We start from the raw sequence: 18,543 nt of genomic DNA on the forward strand, positions 1-18,543 counted from the left end.
CAAGAGGTTGTCTGCCAGGCACCCACAGTGAGCGGGCCTGCCCTTGGAAGTCCCCAGGACCTTTGTTCTTAATTCAGTTCTAAATTGGATGACAACGTATTATAAAGGAGGAGGGGAATAAGAAGTCAAGTACTACAAATATGGCTCAGACTACCGTTGTGCACAATGATTCTATTGTACGGTAAAGCTGCACTTCAATAATTTTTATTTCAGGTAACTCTAAGAGAAATACAGTAGAATGGTGTGCTAGTCCCAAAGGGCCAAAGCTGATGAATGGGAAGAGGAAAAGGTCCCTTTTCTGTTTTATGCACTCAACAGTGTGGGGGTGGGAGTGGGGGTAGTCCTGAAAGAAGAGAAAGGAGTGGGCGAGTGACGTAGGGTCCAATGTTCTAGGAAAAAGCTAAGGGAGGTGACTTGATTCTCTATCTGTGGCCAGAATCATGTCCCTGGTTATCTGTAGGCAATGTCAGGTACCTCAGGGTACCGATAAACTAGCACATACTAGTTGCAACAGTTGTCCTTAACTATGCAACTACTTACTAGGACCCAAGTATTGTTCTTATCTGGCTCCTGTTTAGTCCTTAGGCAAGCCCCACGGGGGAGCTGATTCTTATCCTTTCTCAGAGACAATAACTTGCCCAGGGTCCCACAGTTAGCAGAAGACAGGATTCAGATCCCATTCTCTCGGCTGTATTTCCTCTGCTTTTGGAGGGCCTTTCTCTGAGGCCATGGCTGGTGATACATACTCACTGAGAGCCACCAGAGGTCACACTAGCCAATGCGCATCAATTAGTAAGCAAGATTGGCTGGAAAGGTAATTAATTTTGGGGTGCCTGGCTGGCTCAGTGGGCTAAGCATCCAACTTCGGCTCAGGTCATGATCTCACAGCTGGTGGGTTCAAACCCGGCATTGGGCTCAGTGCTGTCAACTCAGAGCCTGGAGCCTGCTTCGGATTCTGGGTCTCCCTCTCTCTCTGCCCCTCCCCCACTTGTACTCCATCTCTTAAAAGTAAGTAGACGTTAAAAAAAACTAAAGAAGTGTAATTAATTCTATAACTATGGCCTGTTCAAGTTTAGGTGTACTGACAGTGCGACATCAAACTGAGGCATTAAAAAGGAATCCTGGGAAAATAAGAACGCGTTTGAGTCAAGCCCCTCCACCACCCCTTTTTTTCTGGCTTAAATAGGAACAAAACGAGATAAAGCAGCTTGAATCCAACGCAATAGATAGCACAACCACAAGTTTTTAACCTGTATATCTGGCAGCCAAAAAATGATTTGCTCAACTTCCTTCCTCCCTTCCTTCCTTCCTTCGAGAGAGAGAGAGAGAGGGGCACACGTGAGTGAGGGACAGAGAGAGAGAGAGAGAAAGACTCCCAGGAGAGGCAGGGAGAGAGGAAGAAATGGGGCTCCCCGGGCGAGCTACTCACGGGGGACTCAAGCTCAGGAACTGCCAGGTCATGACCTGAGCGGAAGTCAGGCACTAAACCGGCTGAGCCACCCAGGTGCCCCTGATTTGCTCAGCTGTCTTAGGGAGGAAAGGAGGGTGGGGGTGGCAAGGAGGTAAGACAAAGCTGCTGACAATTATTGGTGCGGTTTCGTTCTCTATTCTAAGTGTTAACTTTTGGTTGTATATGGTGACTTTCCTGTGATCCCCAGAAGTCCTGCCTCCCAAAGGAAAAAAGCCATTCTGGAATTCTTACAAATTTCGTAGAACAAAGGAGAGAAAGCCAGCTTATCTCCAGCAACATTTGTGTTCTACGAGACGATTACATTGAGCTGTACATTCAATCATACATTCATACTACTTGAACATGTTTTTCTGCGAATGTTTATTTAGAAAGATTTTTAAGAACTTTCAAGTGTCTGTGTCTGCGGCAGTTTCTTTAGGTGAAAAACATGCAAACGGTCACTATGAAAACCAAGATGCAGGCAACAAGGAGCAAAATCAGACCTATACGACAATATTTCGAATGCTTTTCTTGTTCCTCTTCCTTTTTCAGTAAGGTATCAAAACCGGGCGTGTACATGTCTCCCAACCAAAACCGTAGGTCATTAGGATTTTCCTAAAAAAAAAAAAAAATTACATAGGAGACTAGGATCAATCAGTGATCAGTCAGCATTACACACCACTTGATACAAACTCTCAGAGGTTTGAAGGCCAATAATCCTATTGCCCTGGGTGAAGCTTAAGGGTCATGGTTGCAGTAAGAGAGGCTAGGCTTCCCTGAATAGCATCATTATTTCTCATCAGCAATGGCTAGCAGTCGGCCGGCCAGCCTGCCCACCCTCTCTGCCTCTCTAGCCTCAGGGGTCGATGACTTACCTTCAGGCTAGCACTGCCAGGAGAGGAATGGCTCACGTATAGGGAGGTGGGTGGATACTGGTGATGGCAATACCATTCTTCGACCACATTGCTACTAGTTTCAATGTCCTGCTCTTAGAAAAGCTAAAATATTAAAGTAAAATTTGGATGAACTGTGCAGAAGGATAGATGATCTTGAAATCCTTGTCGAAATCCTCTCTTACATTCTGCTTGTAGTTTGCTCTGGTAACTAAATATGGGGTTTCTTTTCTCCTTTCTTACTGATAAAACTCTTAGTATTTTAGAAAAATGGGGCTGACCACAGGCACTTGGAATTTTATAGCCTGTAAGAGGTGGAAAAGTTTCAGAACATACGTTAGGGGCTCTTTCTGCTAGTTATGAGCTATGGATAAGGATGGCGATGAAGAAGTTGAATTCATGAGGTATAGAAAGAAATTCTAATGAGAACAAACGTCATGACTTCCAGAAACATCTCTTTAAAAACTTAGTGCTTGGGGCACCTGGGTGGCTCAGTCAGTTGAATGTCTGACTCTTGATTTCAGCTCAGGTCATGATGCCAAGGTCTTGGGATTGAGCCCTACGTTGGGTCTGCACTGAGCATGGAGCCTTCTTGGGATTCTCTTTCTCTCTCTTCCTCTGCCCTTCACCCATGCCCCACCCCTCTCATATTAAAAAAAAAAAAAACGTGCTGAAAAATGGTATCATGAGGTCTGTAAAAGCTCTGAGGTAACTGTATATGTGGAGGATGGTTAGGGAGGGGACTGACTCTGGTTTTAGTGAAGCAATACATCTATCATATTTACATTTGATCCTCTTAAACATAACTCATGGAATTTTCCAACAGAAACATTATTCCTCATTGCCAATGATGTTCAATCTCCTCAGCCGTACATTTGAACTTTTCTGTTTAGTGGTTTTGAGCCTTATTCTATTACTTACACTACAGTGCCAGCAACACTGGACTATCTACTGTTCTCACAAACTCTCTCACTTTCTTGTATTTGTGCCTTTTTTCTTGCTACTCCTGACAGAAGAGCTTCCCCACTCATGCAAACTCTCCATATCTTTTGGAATTTTACTCATTCTTCAAGTCCAGCATAAATTAACTTTTTCATGAAGCCTTTTTATAATCCAGTGTGGTTTTGTCCTCGTTTGAATCTGCATAGCACTTTCTACTATTATTACAAACACTATCCTCTTCCTCTATCTTGTTTTATAATTATGGTTTGTTACTTTGATCAGTTAGATTAACTATTTGACAACAGGGACAGGAATACTCATCTTTATAGTCCCTTTGCCATTCATGTGAACAACATGGAGGGGAGAAGAAGCTCTAGCATACAGTCAAGAAATGCTTGCAAAATAAAACAATACATTTTTTCCTAATCGTAGAAAGTGACTTCTTAAGCAGCCCAGTTATCCATTGATAGATGAATGAATAAAGATATGGTATATATATATATATATATATATATATATATACACACACACATTGGGATGGTATTCAGCCATAGAAAAGAATGTAACCTGCCATTTGCAAAAACATGGATGGAGCTAGACAGTATTATGCTAAGGGAAGTATGTAAGTCAGAGAAAGACAAATACCATATGATTCCACTCATGTGGTATTTAAGAAACAAAACAAACAAGCAAAGGAACAAGAGAGAGGAGAGAGAGAGAGAGAGAGAGAGAGAGAGAAACCAAGAAACAGACTCTTAAGTATAGAGAACAAACTGATGGTCACCAGAGGGGAGAGGAGAGGGGGATTGGGTTGGGTGACATAAGTGATGGGGATTAAGGAGTGCAATTTTCATCATGAGCACTGGGTGATGTATGGAACTGTTGAATCACTATATCGTACAACTGAAACCAATATAACTGTATTTTAACTACACTGGAATTAAAATAAAAACTTAATAAAAAAAAAGAGAAAAAAAGAAAGTGACTTCTTAGAGGTCCTGATCTTCAGACTCCTGATAAAAACAAAACAAAAGAAAACAAAACACAAGATTACTGTTGCTAGGGGGGAGTGTCTGTTATGGAAACTTCCCTGGAAAAAAGGCTAGATTAAGTAGATACATCAAATCTATTAGGAGATTAAAAAACCTCAAAGTCTCTGGACAAGAAGATATTTCAAGAGTGCACATAGGAGATTTTTAAGTGTAAGATTTTAAGGGGACGCAATGCTATCCCCTTTTCAACAGAAAGAAATCTTCAGGTGCTTAAGTTACGGGGCTCAGAGCAGATACACCTTGTTACGTGAAGGGTATATGGAAAATGTCAGGCCTCCCTGACCCTAAGGCAAACCGAGGCTGAGGAGGAATCTAGTAAAAAATACAGGGCCACCCTCCCTGATGTTCAGGTATGTCTAGATCTTCTATACACGTGACAGAGGACACCACCAGTGGGGCTGGGGTAGGAGTGCGGGTGGGCGGTGGGGAAAGAAAAACTGAAGTTGGGTTTAGGCTGGGTGAATGAGTTCATTGCATACTTTTCCTGTGTTGAAATGTTTTTGTTTTGTTTTGTTACTGAGACACAGGAAAATGTCCAAAATGTAAATCTGCAATCTTAAATCATTGAGTGGGCTTGGAATAAGGTGACCTTTGATGAGAACTGCCTTGCACAGTGCCTAAGACAGAGAATTTAATAAATATTTTTGAATAAATGCAGAATAGGGAATTCTTAAGTATTCATGAAATAAATGGTCATAAAACTAGGGGAAAACATACATAATCTGCCAAATTAACTTTGAAAAACCTTTTACCTTGTAGGTAAACCTTTCTGTATCACATCATTTCCTCCTCTCTACACTATACAGATGCCAGTAATTGCTGACACTGTAGAACTCAGAAGAAATCAATAAACATGTACTGACTAGGACAGAGAAAAGGATGCCAGATGCCACAATGATCTGACACCTGGACATTTGGGTCTAATGAAAAGGGGTGGTCGCCTAAACACACATTAAAAAAATTTTTTTTAATGTTTATTTATTTTTGAGAGAGAGAGACTGACAGAGCATGAGTAGGGGAGGGACAGAGAGAAATGGGACACAGATCTGAAGCAGGCTCCTGGCTCTGAGCTGTCAGCAGAGAGCCCGATGCGGGGCTCAAACTCATGAACTGTGAGATCATGACCTGAGCAGAAGTGGGATGCTTAACCGACTGAGCCACCCAGGCACCCTTATATCCATTTTTTAAAAAGGAAACTTCAACTGATCTTCTTCAGCAACTGAAAAAGGTGATTCTTTGCTTTGAGTACCTTCAGGTGTCCAGAAAGGTTTGTGTGCAGGGAATGCCTGTCATATTCTTCAACGGTCCATGAGGGGTTCTTTTTTCTTTCTTCCATAGCTTCCTCCAAACTTATGTCACCGTACAGTGGGTTATTCTTCAGAACAGAGGACAGGGATGGTGGGGGATGATCCGTAGCAACAGCACGCTGTGCACTGGGTCCTCTCATTCGCTGAGCAGTGATAGTCTTCTTCTCTCTCTGTTAGTAGGCACAGAGACAAGTCTCCTCTTACCAATGGGCCACTCACTGATGGCGGAGGATGAAACGTGAAATAACCGCCCCTGAAAATTTGCTGATTCTGCCTGGAACCCCAACAGATTAGGACAATGAACGAGGAAACGATTCTAGGATCTGGTCTGACCTAGAATCCTGTCCTTAACTGAGTTTTTTCTTTGCATGTGATCTTCCTCAGCTTTAGTAATCATTCACTAAAATGCTATTTTATCACTACAGAGAAAGAACGCTGTCCTTTAATTTCGATCGCAGAATTCTGAACAAAGCCAATTTCTTTTCCAGCTCACTTGCACTGAGATTTAATAACATTTTACTTCTTTCTATTTGTGCATTCCACGACCGATAAAAATAATATTTAGCATTGCTGGATTAATCCAGCAAAGTGAAGATTACAAACATTTTATAGATGTGCCTTGGCTTTTACAAAAACTCTCTTGGGACTCCTGTTTCAGGCAGTTTGGAGGACGGAACAGCATCATATTCCTTTATATGTGTACAGACCAGGTGGCTATTAGATGGCTCTAATATTGACTTGCAGATTTTTTAGATCTTTTTTTATTGAAGCAAAATATACAATAGAAAATCGCACATATCATAAATGTATAGCTCGATAAATTTTCACAAACCAAATAAACCCGAGACGCTACCAAGAAACAGAGCACCTACCAGCACACCTCACTCTGCCTTGCCCTTCCCCTGCCCAAGGACAACCAGTGTCCCAAGTTTAACAGTGGACGCCAGTTGTGTTTTTGTGTCTGATCTGACCTTCAGATTTGTATTTTGCTTTTTTTTTCTTTCTTTCTTCTTATGGATACAAAAGTATCATGGAGGTAGAAAATATTTCCATTGAAATTTGTTCATTGGTTAAATAAAGTTGAGAAGAAACAAAAGCTTATAGAGTAATGCCTCAGTTATCATGGGGCTTCAAGGGAGAGGAATTTCACATAAGTTAATTTTCAGAAAACTTAGGGTTAACCCTTGAAAGCTAGTGACACATTTCACTAATTTACAGCAATTTTTTAATGCATATGTTTCACATATTTCAGACTTCCTAAACAGGTTCAATAGCAATTGATATTCCTCTTAGTCATCTTTATTATCACCATTATACTGATTCCTCAGCATATATTGGGGTATATAGGTCACATTGAATATGTATTTATGTAAGCTAAATTGTAAACTAATTTTACATATAGTTTCCTTCTGAAATGGCTGATAAGCCAAAAAAAATCATCTAGGTAAAACCATTCACATTCTCTTCAGCCTTACATTTCCCTAATTTTCTTAACCCATACATTTTTGACATGCTTAGCGGTCAACTTGGAGATCTTCTCTGAATTTATTATGTTGTTGGTCTGAAAATCAATTTATATTCTACAATACTGAAATTTGCAATGAAATAATACATCATCTTGACTTAGCATTTGTCTTTAAGATGGATGACCTCATAAAACATGTTTCTGAATTTGATATGAAAACAATTTGATATGAAATTTAGATCATTTCAGCTTAGCATAATTCTGACTCAAGGCTTTTTTGTTTTTTTTCGAGAATAGATATCTTTGATCATCTTTGAGAGGGATAATTCTTTGGACACTGACAAATTTGCTTTGTCAGTTCTCTTGCCTACTAGACTATTCTTTGAGCTTCTTAAATAAGAAAGCTCTGTAAATGAGGAAAATACAGTTTGGGGGGCCAGGAAAAAATAACAGACTCTATTACAGTGTATAAAGACCCTGAAAAACTAACAGGCACAAGATAAAAATTAATCAGACCTATAGTGTAAAAAGAACATGCAAACCCTTAATTCTAAACCATATTCTTGGAAGTCTGGGGTTTATCTTACTACATGGTGCCATTTATTTTTCTGTTGCATGACAATTTCATGTATGAAGGCATGTGAAGGGAAAACTAATAGAATATTTTTACTAAGGTATATAATAGAATATTCTTTACTAAGAATATGATAGCAATATAAAAATACTAATGATGGTTGAGGTTCATTCACATTTTGATAATTTTTCTCAAATAGCCTAAGGGAAAAAAAAAGCATGTATTTGATTCTAACTCTCGACCCCACTAGATTATATTTACCAAAGGAAAATTCAACAGTAATTCTATTATTTTAGCCATATGGACTCTACAATAATTTGTATTTTAAAATATTTAAGGAAAGTAACATTTCAAAGCTTACCTGGACTTTTCCGTATCACCATTACTTTGTCCATTTATCTTTTATACGCTTAAATCATTATTTACAACATTTATATATAAGTAAACTATCAATCAGTAAAATTAGTGAAATAGAGTGCACGTTGAGACAAACAAAAACTGAGAGTATACAATTAATAGACCAATAAAGAAAGAGCCTCTAAAAAAACTGTACTCCAGAAAGAAGAAACTTGATAATAAAAGGAAAAATTAAGAAGAAATGCCGAACAAAACAAAACAAAACAAAAAGGAATATGGAAAAAATATTGATAAGTCTATCTATCTCTCTCTCTATATATCTAAGTAAGTATTGATTTTATGGTAAAACAGAGATAATAATCACCAATTTGGGAATTTAAACAATTTTTAATTTATTTACAATTTTTTTTTATTTTAGAAAGAGGGCAATAGCATGAGTGGGGGAAAGGGGTAGAGGGAGTGGAAGAGAGAGATGGACAGAGGGGGAGAGAGAGTTTTAAGTAGGTTCCACACTCAGTGCAGAGCCCAGTGCAGGCCTTGATCCCAAAACTCTGGGATCATGATCTGAGCTGAAATCAAGAGCAGGATGCTCAACCAACTGACCCACCCAGGCACCCCTACTTTGTGAGTTTTTGAATAAGGGATAACTAAGTCACTTGACAGTAAAATTTAACACAAATATTTTTTATTAGAACATTTTAAGAAATCAGGTTAGTGAGAGGATAGAAATCTTAGTAAAAAATTGAGAAAGAATCCATAGTTTCTAAATCAGTACAGCAATAGAAAAAAAGATAAAGGAAACTTGATAATAAGACAATAAAATTGAAACCAAGAATGGGGGAACTTCAGCAAAATAGAACAATTTTAGAAATAATCATGTTAAATGTAAATAGACTAAATTCTTTATTTAAAGACAGAGATTGTCAGGTCAGATTTTTAAAATTAAATGAAATTATGTAATATTTATAAGAGGAGTACCTAAAATATAAGGACTCAAAAATGAGAGTGAAAGAATGTGAAAAGATATACTGGCAAATGAAGAAGAATGGGAGCTATGTATTGTGGTGACTGGTTAAATGCCTATGAATTTTATCCTCTTCTCCTAAGCATAAAGGATGGATGACTGTCTTTCCCAGTCTGGCCTGAAGTTAAATTGGGGCCAGCTAAACCACCTCCAAGCCTGGCCCCTGAAATCTTCCACAAGATTTTTGGCTCATTTTCCATTTTTGTGTCACTGTTAAGTAAGGGTTCTGTGATGGCAGAACTACAGGATGAAAGAACTTGAGGCCATGGGTTATTGCTTGAAAAAGAGCTGCCTCTAAAATCCACCTGCCCTTTTTTAAATTTGTCGTGAGCATGAACATTCTTTTTAGTTACTGGTATTTTGTGGGGTTATGTGTTAGCACAGCCTAGTCTATCCTCCCTAATAAAGTAGTAGATCTTGAAATTCCACAAACATGTGGCATGGACTTGCAGCCAAAAAGTGGAAAGGGATGAGAGAAACATCAGAAGCTGGAATGATGGTTATTCATATCCTATAGGAAAAATTTTTTTTTGCATAAATGTCATTTGTTGTAATTTGGAATCTAATCACCTGTAGCTCTAGGAGAGATACTTGTGAAATAATCAGAGAATTCATGTACATATAATGACATTACAATAATCATAGCATTAATGTGCTACAAGAAAGAGATGAGATTAGAGACAGCTGCACAGTTGGAAAGAAGAAAGAAAGTAGAGGGGAATCTAGGCATCTAGAAATGTGATGCCTTCTATTGTTGAAAGTCTGTTTGTAGATCTCAATACTAAAACACAGAATTTTTTTTTTTTTTTTTTTTTTTTATTTTTGGGACAGAGAGAGACAGAGCATGAACGGGGGAGGGGCACAGAGAGAGGGAGACACAGAATCGGAAACAGGCTCCAGGCTCCGAGCCATCAGCCCAGAGCCCGACGCGGGGCTCGAACTCACGGACCGCGAGATCGTGACCTGGCTGAAGTCGGACGCTTAACCGACTGCGCCACCCAGGCGCCCCCAGAATTTTTTTTTTAAAGCATTGAGTAAAAAATACCTATTGAAATTTCTCAACTGAATAAAATGACTCAAGATGAAGATCATGCTAGGCTGTGCTTTCATAACTGTTATCCCTGAGAGCCTCTATGCGGTTGTCACTGACTCTAAAAATACAGAAATGGAGGCAGAAAAGCAAGGCATTACAGCCTATTTGAGAGCTATGTCTTCAAAGAACGTAGGTGTGTTTACTGACATAAAAGTGACTGCAAGTAGTCAGTTATGTTAGGTAAGATACATTAATAAATAGCTTCCTAAATTCTGTAAAGAATGTATTACCAAAGAAATCACAAGCCTACACCTAAAAGCTTTTAAATATTTAAAATTAAAATAAAACAAAAGAAAACAATGACAATAATCCTAGATTTCTAAATGTCCTTGAGCAGGAGTAAACTTTGAAGTCTATCCTTGAAGCAGGGTCTACTTCTGATGTGGCAAAAGAGAAAAGTGAACAAGGAGATGCTTCCTAAAGAGTGTAATCAAGGACTATAGAAAACAATGCATCAGAAATCCTTCTAAAAAGCAGAATCATGTCCTAATCAATCTTCCATATCCTCAAAGAAGGAGGCCATGCAAACTACTCCCATGGGATCTCAGAATTACTTTGGAATAGTGACGGCCGTGTCTTTAATTTTTCCCATTCAGAAAGGGAGAGTTTATATATATATATGTGTGTTATTTATATATTGTGTACATATATAATATATGTTATGTAAATATGTTTAACATATAATATAATATAAGTGTATTTATATATGTATATGCACTATATATATACTGTATATATATATATATATATACACACACACACACACACTATATATATATATATATGTATATATATAGTGTAAATATATTTGACAGAATGATAAACTGTGGCAAAGCCTAACTAGCAAATCCATTTCTTCTTAAGGGCATATAACAGCAAGGACATATGACTAACAACTCATGGTTGACCCCTAAAATCCCTTGAAAGATTCCTGGGTTACTCTCTTTCCAATGTTCAGACCTATGGAGATTCTGATATAGTAAATCCTCAAAGGAACAGTCTGGATTCCACTTGGAAGCCAGACCTTTAGGACATCTACATCACCCACATCAGATTTTGTGAGAGATACATTTTATTGTGTTAACTCACTAAAATTTGTTTCCATAACATAACTTAGCCTGACTAACCACTAAGAAAGTATATATTTAGCAGACAAAATAGGTATTAAAATAAAATACTTTGTTAGTTACAGAGAATTGCTATAAAGTGAATAAAGACAGATATCATCAGTAAAATATAACAATTCTAAACTTGTATGTATCTAATAAAATAGTATCAAAATTTATAAAGCAAAACTTGACATAATTACAAGGAGAAATTTATGCAGAGAATTTTTATCAAGCAGACAAAACAATTACTAAAGATAAAGGATTTGAGCAATAAAACCGAGTTTGATCAAGTCACATATACTGACGTCTTCATTAAACAACTGAATACATTAATTTTAAAATATACACTGGATATTTACAAAAGTTGATAATGTACTAGACTTTAAAACAAATTTCAAAGACTCAGTATTATATGGATTGTGCTGTTTGAACACAGTCAACTTAGTTAGAAATTTGTATATTTATATCAAAAAGTTAAAGTACCACGTTTTGTAGAAAACTAAACCCACACTTCAAAGAAATAATGGAAATTAAAAATTTAGAATAGAATTGAAATGGAAAATGCTACATTTGTAAAATTGTTGGGTGGAGTTGAAATGGTATTTTGAGGGAGTATTACAAAAATATTTTCCTGCATTATAAAAGCAGAATGAGAAAATGAGGTAATAAGAAACAATAAAGATAGAAGTAGATATATTACATTGTATGTTAACTGCAATTTAAACAAATAAAAAAGATAGTAGAAATCAATAAATATTACAAATTAAAAAACAAATAGAGAGGATGAACAATGTTGAAAACTATTTCTTTGGAGAGGCTAAAAAGATTAAAACATCTCTGGCAATACAGCTCAGGAAAAATAAAAAGACACAAATCCAGTGTTAGAAATGTAAAGAAACAATGAAAGAGACGTAGCAGAGATTAATAAATGTAATAGGAGGATAATATGAGCAACTTAAAAACTTTATATGCAACTGGGCAGTTTCCCTCATAATATAACTTATCAAACTTAATTAAGAAAAAAAATAGGGGGGCTTGGGTGGCTCAATCTGTTAAGCATCTGACTTAAGCTCATGTCATGATCTCATGGTTCATGAGTTTGAACCCCGTGTTGGACTCTGTGCTGACAGCTCAGAGCCTGGAGCCTGCTTCGGATTCTGTGTCTCCCTCTCTCTCTGTCCCTACCCCACTTGCACTCTGTCTCTTTCTCTGTCTTTCAAAAATAAATAAACATTGAAAAAATTTTAAGCAAAGAAAAAATAGAAAATGATAATAAACCTGTGATAATTTGATTAATTGAATCAATAACTTAACATCTACCCCAAATTGAAAATTATCAGGCCAAGAAAATATTGCAGTCAAATTCTACTGGATATGTCTGAAACAGATCATTTATATTTTGTCAAACACTTCCAGAAAATAAGAAAACAAGGAATACTCCCCAATTCACTTTATGAAAGCTTGATATAAACTCCAGACAAAGGCAGTAAGTAAAAGAAAAGGTAATTTAATTATAGGACAATTTCTCTTATAAGCACAATGCAAAAGTCATGAATAAGCTATTGCTAAAAAGAATCCTACAATACATATAAATTATACATACCAGAATAAGATTTATATCAGGAAATAATTTTTACCTGGAGGGTGATTTAAAATTAGAAGATGAATGTAACTCATCACATTAACAGAAAAAAAATACAGAATTTTACAACAGATTCTGAAAAAGATTTTGAAAACATTCAAACGTCTTTAAAGCAAACTTTCCTAACCACCTGGGAATAGTAGGGGATCTTTAAAAATTAATTAAGAGAATCTACATAAAACTTCCAGGGCATAGTTTACCAAATGGCTGGAATATTAGAAACATTTGTTTTAGTTTCAGAATTAATACAAGGATGTCAGTAATCACAAACATTCACATATTATTTCAGTGGAAGCCCTAAGCAATACAATAAGAACAGAAAAATAAATAAAAGGAATAGGGTTTTAAATAAAACAAAATAGCGGATAGCATGATTAGCTGTAGGGATGTTTACAGTCAAAATAAAAGAGATTTAACACTATTCCTGGATTTAAGACTAATATACAACAATTAATAGTCTATAAAAATCAATGACATGCATGAGTAACACTTTATTATGAAACATGATTTAAAAGGTTCTAGTCTTAAAAGCAATGGTGCTATAAATATTTAGATATACACCTAACAAACTTTATGAAAACTTCTATGTGGAGAATTATAAGATATCATTGAAGGGCCATATGAAGAACTGAATAAATAAAAAGATATACCATGTTTATGGATTGGGAGAATCAAGATTATAAAGATTTCCGTTTTTCCCCAATTTAATCTGTACATACAACGAAGTCCCTTTCATAATCATAAATGCCTTGCAAACAAGGCATTTTGTTTATCTATTATTTGTGGGTATACAAACAAAATCAGCTCCCCAGTGACCCCAGGAATTCTGTTTCCCAAATTGCTAGAATAAATTTTCACCAACCCCTCAAAATTTTCAGGATAAAATTTAAAATCTCAGACAACAATTACCAAACCTTTGTTGTCTGACACAGGCCTTTCTTGAAACTTGTTTCCTGCCTTCTCCTCCACCTAACCTCCCACACATGCTATTGTAATACTCAGGGCATCCTTAATAAAAGCTTTAGTGCAAGAGGCATTTGGGTCTGATCTGAGAGCAGTATGATGAGGCAGCTTAGGTGTTGTTTCTGGCAGCACACCATCCAAGGCTAAATTCCAGACCCCACTGGAGATTTTGTGAGCTGCATAAATTTAGCATAACTTGATAAATCATATTCTGATATTTGCAAGTAAATCCCTGAACAACTGAGTGGTGCCCGTCAATCTACTTCCTAGATAATAATTTAAGAGCCTCAAAGGCTCTTCCCCAAATATAGGCTTAAAAATGGGAATCTAATGCATATGCAGGGCATTCTTTTCAGAACGCTAATTGGAGGATTAGGAATAGAGACATTTTTAGAGAAGGCAAAACAGATTTCAGGGACCTGTCCAGAGACAGATCATTAAGTACAATTAGAGTATGCAAACAAGCAAAACAAAACAAAACAAAAAACTGAGATGGAAGAGACATTAGAACATAGGGGAAAAGATAGCTCTTAAGACTGTAACAAAAAGCGAGGAAAATGACTAGGAAATAAACCCAGGAAATGACATTGCCTAGAAATCAAGGGAAGAGCAACCTCTTATCCTTGGTCTTTTGCTCCAGCTCACAAGTTTAGCATGGAATGCTCTTGGGTTCTGAAAAAGATGTGATGGAAGCCAGGAAAAGATAAAACAAAGAGATTAGTTTGAAATGACTCTGAAGTCTGACTGCTAATCAAAAAAAGGGGGGGGGCACTACATTATCTGAAACAAAACATATTTTATCATTTAAACTAAAAAAAAATCACCCTTTTCCTTTCATTACCTCGTTTTATAAAGCGATTGGCAGAAATATTTAGAATACAATTCCACATGCCTTCATCAGATACATGCCCCAAATTATTTTAACAACCAGAAACGTTAGATTTTGGCGAACATTTGTTCATTGCACTGAGATGAAATTTATTGTGAAGCTTCTTTGCTTCTCTACTGAAAGAATTTAAGAAAGAGTAAATATAGTAGAATCAAGAAATATATGCTCATACTCTCTCCCTGCAAACATGGATGACCTGTGTATTTGCCCGGCATGGAATTCACAGCGTCCTGAACTATAGGCATGCGTGAGAACGAGTGCTTGCTTTTCTATATGCCCACAATTGCTTTCACATGTAATAATGGCTTAAAGAATTTCCCCTGAAAATGTTATGTGAATTTTTATAGAAAAGCTTTGAGATGGATAAGAATATGCTGCATATAGTTAGGAATTCAACTTCACATTCGGGATTATGAGATCTGTGTTTTAACTGCTGAATCACCACTAATTTTGAAGGCAATTGTTGTTAGGTTAAGTCATTTGACATTTCGTGATGTAGTCTGAATCCCAAACACCACGCACCTGGGTGGTGTGAGACCCAGCGGTAAACTGACACAACTCTGAAGTCTGTGTACATTTCGTGTGAGTAAAAAATCTACTGCTTGAGTTATGGATTCACAGATGTATTGACTATATTCCCTAACACCACCATCTACACACAAGCACATACACCCCTCCATCCACACTATAAATAAAAAAATGCAAGTAGTATTATCTACTGTTTTGCAATGTCTAATGAAAGGATAATTTCAACACACACAACAGACTGCTGTCTAACAACAACAACAACAACAACACCACACGTTTCTTAAACTTTTATGGGAAATATTTCCTCTCAATTGTTTTACCTCATGTTATTTTACTTTTTCTCATTTTAAAACAAATATGTAAAATTAATATTATTCTAGTTTTTCAAGTGAAAATATTGAGGCATGAACCAAGTAAGAGCCACAATAGATGTCTCTTAAAGTGGCTTACTGTGGATGTGAGACAAGAAACCAGGTTTCCACCCTCTTTATTCGATGCTCTTCCTGTTGGTTTAATGCATCCCCAGCAGACTGAGGGTTTTAAATTAAGAACTTCTGACAGTGCCACCTTATGCACCCTTAACGCCTCAAATGCACCTGATATACTTTGTGCCTTCTTCCAGGTATCTCTACAGCTACTTAAAACTTTAGTAAGTCCTTTATTTTAGGTATTTATTTTATCCCACAAATATATCACTCCTGGATTTTTTAAAATAACAGCTAATGAGAGAAGAACTACTTATTCACATATTGCAAATTAAAGTAGTAAATACAAATAATTGTTAGTCCTAATTTGTGTCATGGCTACCCAGCCAACTGAATTTGTAAGATTTATTTCCCCTCACCCTGTTATTTCAATAGTAAATTAGCCTTTATTCTGTCATTTTAACGTTATTTTAGGGTCAAAGGATAATTAAATCGAGTTCATGTGCAGTTTAAAATTACAAATAACAGGGGTGCCTTGGTGGCTCTGTTGGTTAGGTGTCTGCCTCTTGGTTTCTGCTCCGGTCATGATCTCACAGTTTGTGAGTTCGAGCCCCACATCAGGCTCCACGCTGACAGTGCAGAGCCTGCTTTCCTCTCTCTTCCTCTCTCTCTGCCCCTCCCCTGCTCACTCTCTCTGTCTCTCTCTCAAGAATAAATAAATAAACTCAAAGAACAATTAAAAAAATTACCAATAACATATCTAAAGACATTCATAGCAGATTTTTACCTCCTTGTTTTTTTGTTAAATAACCGCTTCAACTCATCAGGGCCTACCTATTGAGAAAGATGCCCCTTAAAAATTGGATGCATTTCATTCAGGTTTAGGAACAACATTCAACAGAGCTTTAAACTGTGAAGATTCCCGTGAAGGAAATAGGTCAACTCCAGTACCAAACAAAAGATGTTAGATTGATACGTTCCAACCTCAAAGGAATTTATTGGATATGTTTTCTTCTACTAAACTTCATAGCATAGGAGGGCCAAGGTTTTCTGAACTGATTTTTGAGTCATTTTATTCCGTGGCATAAACAATGAGGAGGAATTTATTGTGTTTAACTTAAAACACGAAAACAATAACCAAAAAGGTGTGTATGGTGGGGGGAAGAGTTTTGAGGATTCCAAAAGGGAAGGATGCAAAATTTTTTAAAAAGTCAGTTGTCATAACAGGCTGCCTTATGATGGAAATAAATTAAAACCCTTGTAGGTGGAGGAAACACTTACATAATCATTTGAGTGTACTTGATTTTGAATGATCTCATGATAAAGGTCCCGAGGAGCCCACAAACACACCACAAAGGAGTCACTTTACACCAGGACTCATGAGTAGCAACTGTTTCTTAAAAGAAAACAAATTTCTGTTCAGGGAATTTGAACCACTCCAAAGGACTTAATGACTTGCAGGGGTTTGTAGGTCAGTCACATCTGTTCTGAAATGAAATGCTTCTTCCTGTTTCTAAATTGACTAACCCTTAACCCCATTAGCCCTCACGTCTTAAAACAAAGATTATTCCTGTTTCTTGAGCCTTCCAACAGTCAGGGCCTTTATGTTTATTCCAGCACATGGAACTCATCACAGTTTTATTCCTGTCTTTTGGTCAGCAAAAAGAAGGAAGGTGCAAAAGAAGAAAGCGAAAAAATAAAGTGTGCACTGGGTTTTAAGGTCTGATTGTTATGTCTTGTCTACATGGATACCTGCAGAAAATAAGAGTATCTAAAATAAAAGGGAAGAGTTCCCTCTATTTTGTTTTCCTTCAATCATTGGGTTTCCATTGTTATGCTGACTCTTCTCTGCAAGAAATGAAAGGGAGCCAGCCTACATAAGGCAAGAGCAAGTTCCCCAGTGGTCTCAGAGGCTGTGTTTGAGTCCCTTTTTAAGCTTCTGCTGCTTTGGGCTTAGAATGCACCAGAAGAGAGAGGTAGATTTTCCCCCCAGAGTCTTATTTGCAAAAGTAACAAGTGGTTTGAAAAATTCTGAAGGAAAGGAGTAAAATGAAAACTAGGCAATAAAATGAGGACGGGCTGCAAAGCTAGTGCTTGGCGGAAAATGAATGTTTGCAGGAATTCACATATTTTATAAAGTGATCAGAGAGTTTCCTTATGTTAAGGAAGAGAGAAAGACCTTTTTAATATTGCAAGGGCAGCCACCTTGTACCGTGTTCCCTACAGCCTTCCCCCCACCGTCCCTGCACAAATAAGGAAATAATAGGTAGTGAGAAAGAACTGACCCTCGCCTGGGGGCTTTATGCTGTCCTGGACTTTACCTGTGAGTACACGAGGTTTTGCCAGTGCTGGGCGGCAGGGTGATTCCCACCTGGAAACCTCACCAGGCTGGCCTGAAGAAGAGCTGAGTTCCTCATGAAAGACTTCACATCGAGCCGCAGGAATTTGTCAGGATGGTTGTTATTTGGCAAAACAGAGAGATCCATGTCTCCCCTCGTCTACGGTGGAAAACAAAGGTAAGTGAGGCTGCTTCTGTCAGACTCGTCCATTATTAATGAGCCTGAGGATGCTCCGGTTGGTATCTGAAACCAGGTCTCTCAGCTACACGGGGGAGCTGTTCTCGAAATGATATGCTGACGCTCATAGACAATGCAGCGCCCTGCCTTGCCTTTCACACACAGCACGCCAACACACGCACACACACACACACACACACATACACACACACACACACACACATACACACACGCATGCACACACACGCATTTTGGAGGCTTAAAAGAGACAGATGAGGTTGTACTTGTTAAATTACACAAAATGCCAAAATTAG

The 18,543-nt window shown here is 37.4% G+C and overlaps 1 protein-coding gene across 1 annotated transcript; it reads right to left on the reverse strand.

The window, feature by feature from the left end:
- Positions 1-1,877: 1,877 nt before the first annotated feature.
- MINAR2 (membrane integral NOTCH2 associated receptor 2) lies at positions 1,878-18,286 on the reverse strand. Its single transcript, XM_058736127.1, has 3 exons — positions 18,035-18,286; positions 5,587-5,814; positions 1,878-2,065 (listed from the first exon to the last, which is right to left on the reverse strand). The coding sequence occupies exons 1-3, from the start codon at positions 18,197-18,199 to the stop codon at positions 1,886-1,888; spliced, it is 573 nt and encodes a 190-aa protein (XP_058592110.1). The 5' UTR covers positions 18,200-18,286; the 3' UTR covers positions 1,878-1,885.
- Positions 18,287-18,543: the final 257 nt, after the last annotated feature.

This window comes from Neofelis nebulosa, chromosome 1 (assembly GCF_028018385.1).
Source record: "Neofelis nebulosa isolate mNeoNeb1 chromosome 1, mNeoNeb1.pri, whole genome shotgun sequence".
Classification (NCBI taxonomy): domain Eukaryota; kingdom Metazoa; phylum Chordata; class Mammalia; order Carnivora; family Felidae; genus Neofelis; species Neofelis nebulosa.